General features: G+C 42.1%; 1 protein-coding gene across 4 annotated transcripts in view; it reads right to left on the bottom strand.

Moving 5' to 3' along the window:
• Positions 1 to 10699, bottom strand: part of Galk2 (galactokinase 2) — a 130726-nt gene that overhangs the window by 89816 nt on the left and 30211 nt on the right. For all 4 annotated transcript variants that reach the window (XM_026787752.1, XM_026787751.1, XM_005364408.3 and 1 more), the window contains 2 exons: positions 9982 to 10072; positions 6421 to 6567 (listed from right to left, as the gene is read on the bottom strand). In XM_026787752.1, the coding sequence (XP_026643553.1) occupies positions 6421 to 6567; positions 9982 to 10072 (238 nt within the window). The remainder of the gene's footprint in view (positions 1 to 6420; positions 6568 to 9981; positions 10073 to 10699) is intronic.

Here is a 10699-nt window from a genome sequence, read left to right as displayed (position 1 = left end):
GCAGCCCCGCCGCTCCTATTTCAACACTTAGTCTTTATTACTCTTAGCTCTTGAGTTTCAAAATTCCCACCGGCAGCTCTGGTCTGGCCGTCCTCATTAATTATGCAAATACTCAGGGCCCTTTTTAAAACATTACATTTCATATCTGTAGCATATGGGGAGTGGAGGTGGAGGTTGCATGGACACACAAGTACCACAGCCTGCAAGTGGGGGTCAGCGCTAAGACTTCAAGAGTCTATGCTCTCCCTCCACCCACGGGTCTGGGCACCAAACTGCAACTTGCAGGCTTGGCAGCCTTTGCCCACTGAGCTTCTCACTGGCCGCAGTGAGGGCTTTTCTCTCTGTCTCTATTCTGCTAAGTCATGCACTGTCCCCCAGTCACTTTCCAGCTTTGTATCTTAGAGTCTCGGGATATTTTTATCTCTTTGGTGTATCAAAGACAAAGCTTGTATTTACATTTCTTAATCAGACTTGTTGTTTTTAACTGCATTTAAATGCATTTTAATTTTGGGGAAATAGTATTACTTTTAGTGGCTGCTCTCACTGTTTCTTCTAAATAGCTGAAATTTTCTGGAATTGATTCACAAATTTTCTTATTCTTTTCACCCCCTTATTATCCATCCCTTTTTTTCTTTGTTACCAGATAATTTTTCCAACCCTTTTATTTGATTTTCCTATGTTGGCGATTTCATTTTTCATATATGAAATTTTTTGTCATCTGTTCTTTAATGAGGCACTTAGTTTTTTCTCATCAGACTGAGGACAGCATTGCCTATCCTACTAATTCCTTCATTTTCTCTACTTTGCTCTGTCTGCTTCATTTTAGATGTTCTCTTCCAAAATCAGATGATCCTCTGAGTAAAGCACAAAGCTTTGGAAATCACTTGTGACAGGGGCACACTGCACGCCATGGGATTGCGTTCACGGAGTTTCCTCTGAGGACACGCTGGCATTTCTGGTAAGGTGAGAGTTGGTAAGGCTGCCAGTGTGCTAAAGCCGACCTGAGCACTGGGAAGTAGAAGTTTCACTGTTCGGAAGCAAAATATTCTTCAATTTCCCAGTTACCAAATCCATTTCCTGCCTTGTCTTTCTTGGTGGTCGGTGCCCTTAAATCCAGAACGTCTCTGGGGTTTCTCCAGACACTGGTGCACATGGGACGGGGTGGTCCCAGGTAAGACAGGGCTACAAGTGTCTAATTGGTCCCCAACTAAAAACACTCCCCACCTTGCCCCACCCTGTCATTCTACCCTGCCTTCTTCCTGCCCTTCCCTGAGACTGCGGGGTGAGTCAGCTTGTTTCTATCTCTGTCTCCTCCGTGGCACTTAGCTCCGACCTTTCTTCATTCTGCTAAGTCATACGGCATTCGCCCATCCACTTCTCATCTTTGTGCTTTGTGCTTTCGGGTTTATCAAAGACAGAACTTGTATTTACGTTTCTTAATCTTCCCTGCTTCGGAAGCGAAGCCTGAGTGCAGGCTGGCGATGGAAAGCGCAGCTGTTCCTTTATTCTGCCATCTTGAAAGCAGGAAAAAGAGTGCCTTTCCTTTTCCCCAGTGCTTTACCATGCTGCCTGCTCCGCTGCCACCTGTCGCCGCCACTCATCCCTTTGTTCTCTGGAATCTTTATGGCAATAGGCATTGTTTTACTGGCTTCCCCCAGAAACCTTTAGTTTATTAATGAATGTTAATAACTTCCACATCTACATGCAGTGAGTGCCGCTAACTGGCATATCCAATGTGAAAGAACTAGAAATGTTTCAGTCACCCATCCCTGTAGGCCCTCACTAGTTATCCCGACCTCTGTCCCCAGCCCCTGTAGTACCACAGTAGGCTCTGGCCCGAGAAGCGCCTCTGCAGACAGCTCCCCGGCTCATATCACCCCTTGTCATTTCCATCCATGTTACCCTGTTATTCTCCTATTGCTAGACATCAACAACGCTGCCCCCAAGCTGCTCCTAACACTGTGGCTTCTGACTTCACCAAGGAACTCTTCCTGGACCGTTCCCCGGGCCTGGAGCCTCTACAGAAGCCTTTATCACTCTCGCTTCAGCCCGACTCTGCGCACCGCTTGTTTCTTATCAGGGTACTAACTAAAACACAAATAAAACGGAAGATTGGGAACTATCTCATGTCTACAGTCCACCGAATTCTTGTGCTTCTGATGTTGTAAGAGCCACATGTATAGTTGGCACTTAAAGACCCTGAGAAATTATGTTTTTCCTTTCAACCAAGATTTGGTCTCATTTCAATAAGTGAACAAATCAATAACTAAACCCCTCTTTATAATTATGCTTCTCTAGAAAATATCAACATAAATATGGTCAGGAAGCTTAGACTATCGGGTAAAGTTGGGGCATACACATTGTTCCCTCTGTGCTCAAAGCACTGGACTCAGTAACTACTGAATATATTATATTATATATATATAAAATCTTTAATTGGGGAACTAAAGACAGCCGAATTTAATTCTAAAAGCTCAAGTGTTTCTTTTTCTTTTATCTTTTTTTCCCCTTAGACATTTATATTAAGAAAAATACAGACAGCTGAATTTAATTCTAAAAGCTCAAGTGTTTCTTTTTCTTTTATCTTTTTTTCCCCTTAGACATTTATATTAAGAAAAATACAAAAAAAAAAGAAGAAGAAGCTTCATCCTCCCATTAAAAAAAAAAAAAGTGATGTTCTTGACTTCAGCCCTCCCTCTCTGTGTGCACTGACAGACTTTTATATCTAATGAACTTTCCCCTTCTGCTACTGCCCACAAAACCTGCAGTCCCCTCCTGGTGTGTGGCATGGAGTCTCCTCAGACCCTACTTTCTTGGCCTCCTGGCAGCAGCTCACAAGCCACCACTCAGTTGACAAAGGGCCGTCTCCCTTGTCTTTGCTGCTCCTCCTTTCTGGTTTCCCTCCTCTCGGACCTACTCTCCGGCCTCCTCAATAGAAGCCGCTGGGCCCTTGCCTCACTCTCGTTCCCCAGCTCGGCGTCTCTGCCCACTCTACCTACCAGGCCTGGCTTCCCCCAGTCCGGAGGCCTCAAAGGGCAATGAAAGATGGACAACATAGTCCAGGCCACTATGCCAGCCAGAGGCTGGGGAGTCTGGGGACAGCCTAGGACACCCTGTCTCAAAAGCTAGAGTTAGTTGTAAAACAGATGATCCTGAAAGGAACCTGACCACCAGAGCTGTTGTTCACAACTGAGAAGCTCTATGTGTCTATGTCACAGTGTCATCTAGACCCCTACTCCAAGGCACCACACACAGCCAGAAACTAGGAAAAAAAAAAAACCTTTGACTCTGTTGTTCTCTATCCTCACAACCAACCAATGCCCACAGCTTACTGGTTCTGTCCAAGATGGACCTTAAACTGAGTATCCAATTCCTTCCATTCTCACCCCGACTCCTGCACACTAAATCACCTCTTTATTGCTAATATTGTTACTTTCAATCAATAGCATACCCATTGTGATCTTTCTCATATACGGATAAAATCATGTTATCCTCTTCTTAAAATTAAAGCCAGCAATTGTTCCCCACTACTATCTACATGACGTTCAAATTACTCAACTTCTCAGCATCTAATATGATCCAGTTACTATAGGCTCCAGCCATCATGAACATCTTTTAGTTTCTCCAACAATCCAAGATAATTTTACTCCCACTGTGTCCCTTTCATCTGCTAACACAATTATCTGATGTAGTTTCATCATCATATTCCCTGTCCTCCTTTCTTCAAAACATTCAGGCTGGGTGTGGTGGCGCACGCCTTTAATCCCAGAACTTGGGAAGCAAAGTCAGGTGGATCTCTGTGAGTTCGAGGCCAGCCTGATCTACATAGCGAGTTCCAGGAAAGCCAGGGCTACACAGAGAGAGACCCTATCTAAAAACAAAACAAAACACAATAGAATTTACATCACCCATTGGTCTATAGTTTGGGAAGTCCAAAATTAAGGAGCTCCACCTTGTGAAGGTACTGTTAGTATTTCTAGACTAACATCTGTAAGTCTTTAAGTCCTTGGTATCTCAGCTTGCATGTGCTCTCTGAATCTCAGTTAGACCTGCAACTCCATCACGCTTCTTAACCACGTCACATTCTCGTATAGCTGCTCTTTATCTGCATCTATTGAAATCACCAACATAGTGAAGTCAACCCCATTTATTTATTTCAGCCATGACATAGCATTTCCAGCACAAAGGTGTCATTCAACAATAAGGGTTAGATGCTGTGATTTAGATAGGAAATGCCCCTGCAAATACTTGTGTTGAAGGCTTTGGTCCCCAGCTGGTGTGTCACTATAGAGAGTGATTGGATCATGGGGGTATTAACCAGATCAAAAACTAATGCATTAGTTAGATTGATTAGTTCAAAGCTGAATGAGCTATTAGGGGCTGGTGCCTTATAGAGGAAGTGAGTCCCTGGGAGCATGAAATTGAAGACTATATCTTATCACCAACCTTCCTCCCTTCCTCCTTCCCTCCCTCCTCCCCTCCCTTCTTCCCCCCTCCCTGTCTACCATGAACAGCTTTACTTTATCCTGCCCTTGTACCCCATATTCTGCCATGCACAGACCTACAACAATGTAGCCAGCGAACTGTAAACTGAAATCACAGAAACTGAGCTAAATGAGTCTTTTCTCCCTTAAACTGTTCATCTTGGGTATTTTATTACAACAAGCGGACTAAAATAAATGATTGCTAAGCTAGCTATCAGATTAAAGCTTGTGCCAGAGAAGGCATAGGTCACATACAAATTTTTCTTTCCCAAATAGTACTGCAGTGAGCAAGCTAATTTTCCCATGAAACAAGCATGTTTATAACAAGGGGATTCTAAATCTTTGTTTTCTTTTTTTATTTCTCCATTTCCCATATATAAAATTCTCACGATAAAAATTTAAACACATTTTTTACAAACTAAGAATATTGCTAGCTTTCTCTTTCTCTGCCTACTGCCTAGTCTGTTCCCAAACAACCTGTGAGCTTTGGTTTACATGTATGGGTTTAAAACAGTGGTTCTTGGGGCTGGAGAGATGGCTCAGCAGTTAAGAGCACTGACTGCTCTTCCAAAGGTCCTGAGTTCAATTCCCAGCAACCACATGGTGGCTCACAACCATCTGTAATGAGGTCTGGTGCCCTCTTCTGGCCTTCAGGCATACACGCAGAAAGAATATTGTATACATAATAAATAAATAAATAAATAAAATAAGTTTAAAAAAATTCAGCATGAACAAAAGCAAAACACCTTTAAAAAAAAACAGTGGTTCTCAAACTGTGGATCGGGACCTCTTTGGGGTCCCATATCAGATACCCTGCATATCAGATATTTACATTTCAACTTATAGCAGTAGCCAAATTCAGCTAGGAAGTACCAACAGAAATAATGTTATGGTCAGGTCACCACAAGACGAACTGTATTAAAGGGTCACAGCATTAGGAAGATTGGGAACCACTGGGGGAAAAAAACGTGCAATAACCTTTCCTTTAAAGCACAATACCCAAGTTCTAATTAAATCTTAGCACACCTGCTCTGAACTGCAAAACCAGAGATATATGCAAACTTGTAATGGTGTTCTGACCTCAAGTAGGATTCAAGTTTCCCTAAGGTATGCTTCCTCTTTGAAGGAGTAATTTTGGAATTTATTTCAGTGACTAACCTACTAGTATTGGGTATTAACAGACATGAATTTGGTTGCTTTCTTGCCTATTCCTGATGTAGGTAGGTGTTCTATCTGTTGCTTTCATTGGTTAATTAATAAAGAAAACTGCTTGGCCTGATAGGTCAGAACATAGGTGGGTGGAGCAGACAGAACAGAATGCTGGGAAGACGCTGGTTAGAATCTTCCCAATAAGCTAGCAGTTTGTGATGGTACACAGATTATTGGATATGGGTTGATCAAGATGTAAGAGTTAGCCAATAAAAGGCTAAAGCTAATGGGCCAGGCAGTGTTTTAATGAGTACAATTTGTGTGTTGTTATTTCAGGTGTAAAGCTAGCCATGCAGGAGCCAGGCAGAACAAACAGCTCCTTCTATATATTCCCTGTGCTTTCTGTCCACTGCCTATCAATACTTAAGGTTTTAGATGGGGTGGGGGAACAGCTCCAACCTCAAGGCCTAAAATGTCTTGCTCTTAATGTATCTTGTCAACAATCAGGAGACTTTTTTAAAGTGACACTTCTACTCAAGCTCCGCATATAATCCAAGGGCAACTCACTACAGTCACACAGCCCTGCTGACTGGATGTCTGGAGACTATCAGCACCCCTCCAGTGACCAACCTTAGACCAAACATGTTAGATTACAACACTTGCCCACAGATACTGGCTTTTCCTTTCCAGTTAAGACAGGTTGTCAGCATCAAGGAAGATGTTCTTCCTGACTTTCCAATGAAGATGCTGTCTAGAAGGTTTTCTGGTTAATGTCACGGGTACTGACCTTGGATAGACTCATTCCCAGCACTGTGAGAGTCACTAGCCCAGCACAGCAGACCAGAGCACTGGAGCTGGAGAGGCCCGAACCTGGGGGAATGTTTCCATCTACCAGACAGTTCATCCCCGTCAGTTTACTAAGACCAAAGTGTTCCTAGGAAAGAAAGAGCAACACGGAAATAGTCATTTTGGGGTTGGATTCAAGAGGCAGTAGAAACTTCTATTCTTTCACAGAGGGAAGAAAGTCTACCAACAGATGCTAAGCTGTTATAGAAACTGTTATGATTCAACACAGTGGAAGCTACCCATGCCATCTGATTTAATGACCCTTGCCCACAATGTGAGGCAATCTGACAGTGACTTTTCGTTTTGTTCAACGAAAAGTTACTGATTTTCTTCCTAAATTGCCTTGAATGGTTTTTCTTTGAATATTAACTGATTTGAACAAGTATAGTAAACCTAAAAAGCAACCAGAATTCAAATTGCCCAGCAAGGCAAGAACTCCCCTCTACCAGTGAGCGGGCTGAGCTTCAGCCCGCCAGCATCTGGTATAAAGTTTAACCCAACAGCAGCTGTTTCCAGGGTGTTTGGCCTCAGGAGGCCCTGTGAAGAAGCGAAGCTCATAGCTCTATCAACTCCATTTTTTATAGAGAAAAACGTAAGCACTGGGGGATTAAGAGATCGTCCTGGAGATCACACGAAGGACCCTGGGAGACTCAAGACTCTAAGACTTTCCCAAAATCACACAAAGGATGCTGGGATTGAGACCCGAGACTGAGTCCCAGTTAGGACTTCTCCACCCATGTGGAAGATGGGGTCTCTACCATTAAATGTCTGTCAGTTATATAAGGAAATTCAGAGTTTTTATAGGAGTTATTGACAGAATTTAGCCATCTGGTAGCTTTAAAGGCAGTCAGATTAAAATTTAGTGTAAATGATACTGAAGGCCCCAGAGGAGGAAGAGAAATTTCCTACCAACAGTGAAGGCCAATTAAACCAGACTCTGGAATAAAGGTAGAAATCTCTAATGTGCTTAAACTGATATGTAAAATCGGATTTGGGTGATATCATATTATAATCTTTGTTTAGAATTGAAAATAAATGCAGCACTTCAGTGAAAACGTGGTCTTCCTCAGAAACTTCTCAAATAACTCAAGACCAAAGTATGAGGGAGAAACTACTACATTACCTAATTATGCATTTCATCATACATATTCTTCTAGGGAGAAATTTCAGTAAGCAAGTTAGACTAGTCAAAGGAACAACAAAACGCTGTGAATAAAGACTGTTTTTGTTCTTAATTTTTTTGTCCTTTTTTCTTCCTTGGCAAAAGTCATGCGCCACAAAAGACAAGAGTCAGATGTGCTTCCTGACTCCAAGTCATCTTAAACTCTCCTCCCAGAAACACAAACAAATTATACACTGAAGACATGCTGCTGCCAACGCCCCTGCACACAGAACGCCAGGCAGCCCGCGCAGAAGCGGCAGTCCTGGGGAGTGCTATACATTTAACCATAAACGATCCACAGAGCGTCTTGAATGTGAATCATACTAGCAGACTTAGTACACAGTGTTTAAGTTCAAAAGTCATAGCACGCTGGAAAACACAAATGGGCTGTGCCAAATACTGACTAGCTCTATCCCAGAAGGATAACATGTTCAATTTCACATAAACAGATCATCCCTTGGATCTTTCTAGTATTTTAATTTGAAGTTTCTGGACTGGTTAACACTGAAATGACTTTTTTTTTCTCCAAAAGTTCATTGTACAAACCTGTGTTTTTGCACATAAGTTGTCAAATCAAAGAGAAAGCTTTAAAGCCCTTAAAAGGATGCAAAACAATACAAGATAGATGATAGATAGATGATAGATAGATAAATAGATGATAGATAGATAGTTGATAGATGATAGATAAGATAGATAGTAGATAGATAGTAGATAGATAGATAGATAGATAGATAGATAGATAGATAGATAGATAGATAGATAGATCATTTTCCCATACAGTACAAAAAGGCATGTTTTTTTTAAGGAAGGTCAAATTGCATTTGCCTGACCAGTGCTTCCAAATCCTCTAATTCCCACTAATGTGGATGACAATCCAGATGATTTGAAGATTTAAAACAGGCCAATAACTTTTCCCAGAAGTTATTACCATGTGTCTGGAAAAAAGACACATTCTCAAGAAATGAACACTGTACTCCTAGGCCAGACCTCCATGACAGCAGGACTACACGTCCCAAGTCACTCTGCTGGGCTTCTGGGACAGCCATGTCACTGAGCCCTAAGCTTCTTGGGACAGTTTCAGATAGGACCTCCAGGCCACTTGGATCTTAAGCTCTCAAAAAATAAATAAGTAAACAAAACAGAAAAGCATATTTGCTCATTTCCTTTTGATTCACAAAGACAAAAGGTCTATTTCTTAATATCCTTTATCTGTGATATTACCAGAGTCACTACATCTAAAATAATTATTGAGTGGGTGTCGATTTTTAAATTAAAGTTAAGGAGTTGACTCAGTGGCTAAAACCATCTGTGGCTCTTACAAAGGAAGACCTGGGTTTGATCCCAGGCACCACATGGCAGCTCACAACAGTTTGTAACAGATCTGACACACTCTTCTGCATTCTGTGGGCACCAGGAATGCATGTGGTGCAGAGACATACATGCAGGCAAAACACCCACACACATAAAATAAAAACAAATAAATCACCAGGCGGTGGCGGCACACACCTTTATTCCCAGCACTTGGGAGGCAGAGGCAGGCAGATCTCCATGAGTTTGAGACCAACCTGGTCTACAAAGTGAGTTCCAGGACAGACAGACAGGGCTGTTACACAGAGAAACCTGTCTCAAGAAATTTAAAAAAATAAAATAAAATAAAAATAAAAAAAGATCTTTTTATCTTTTTTTAATTATAAAAAAATTAACACAAAAGAAACATAAGAGTGTTTCTGAAAACAGGAAGTATTAGTTTTCCGTTTGTGCTTCACACAATCTAAACTACGAGAAAAAGTCCTGTCTCGCACACAGCGCTAGGCTTTTAAGCGGAGATCGTGTCGATGTTTCTAGGAAGCTACTCACAGAGATGCTTCTCACTAAATCCCTTTCCCTCTCACCTGGACAGGAAGAAACAAGGCTAGCTGCCATTCTCGAATACCTAAGAGTTCCAGTATCATGGCGTCCTGACAGCTCTTCATTGAAGAGCAGTGACATCATTTTACAGATAAAGCCAAGACAATGCAAATTAACAAAGCCAAACCAAGCCCACATTCAAATGTAGGGCTGCTCTATGTCCCATTCCAGTACACTCCTGCGTCTCCCACGAACAGAACATAAATACCAGGACAGCCTCTCCCTTGTGGCATATTCAATGATGCCAGTCTGATAAAAATCATGACTGCCCCGGATACACACTACTCGGAAACAGTCAGGCCTTCCCCACCCTCAGAAACAGAAGCTAGCCAAATGCAAGAAGAGCTTCAGTACTGAAAGGAGACCACGACATGATGAGTAAATCTAGAATAACATAAATATCATCTCAATGTCTAGTCAGAGTCAATTTACCTGGATTCCTTTAAATCCACATAGGAAGTAGTTGTGCCATACCGGTTTGGTTTTGTCAATATGGATGTTATTAGCACTAGTACTGAAGTCTCTGGGGGGAAAAACAAAAGCAAGCCCCATTAATTTAAGTCTGTATGACTAGAGAGACAAAAATCAATGGCTGACTGCTACCCTCTTGTGACAAAATAGTGGTACTGCGTATTCTTTTCTATTTACCTTCACTACATCTCACAGCCCCCTGCAAACAGCGAACACCTCCAGCTGCTGAAGGCTGAGAGCCCCAATGGCTAATCTACCTCTAATTGACCCTTTTAATTTCCAAAATCTGATAGGAAAGAACATGCTGTAGCGTAATCTACATCCACTCTCTCATTAGCTAGTGTAAACCGCACGACCCTCTGGGCCTGCTACTCAGCAGATGCCCCATTGACACAGAAGTACATACAGTTCTACACTGATATAAGTTTATAATTAAATAAACAGCTAATTGAAGAAAAGGGGAAATTAGTTTTCATAATTCAATACCAGGACCAACAGGATGGCTCAGCGGATAGGTAGTTGTCATATAATCCTGTCAGGCCCAGTGGGAAGGCTCAGTGGATAGGTAGTTGTCATATAATCCTGTCAGGCCTGGTGGAAAGGCTCAGTGGATAGGTAGTTGTCATATCATCCTGTCAGGCCCAGCGGATAGGTAGTTGTCATATAATCCTGTCAGGCC

This window comes from Microtus ochrogaster (assembly GCF_000317375.1).
Source record: "Microtus ochrogaster isolate Prairie Vole_2 chromosome 14 unlocalized genomic scaffold, MicOch1.0 chr14_random_1, whole genome shotgun sequence".
Classification (NCBI taxonomy): Eukaryota; Metazoa; Chordata; class Mammalia; order Rodentia; family Cricetidae; genus Microtus; species Microtus ochrogaster.
Note: the sequence above shows the minus strand (reverse complement) of the source record. Positions and strands in the feature narration are given on the sequence as shown.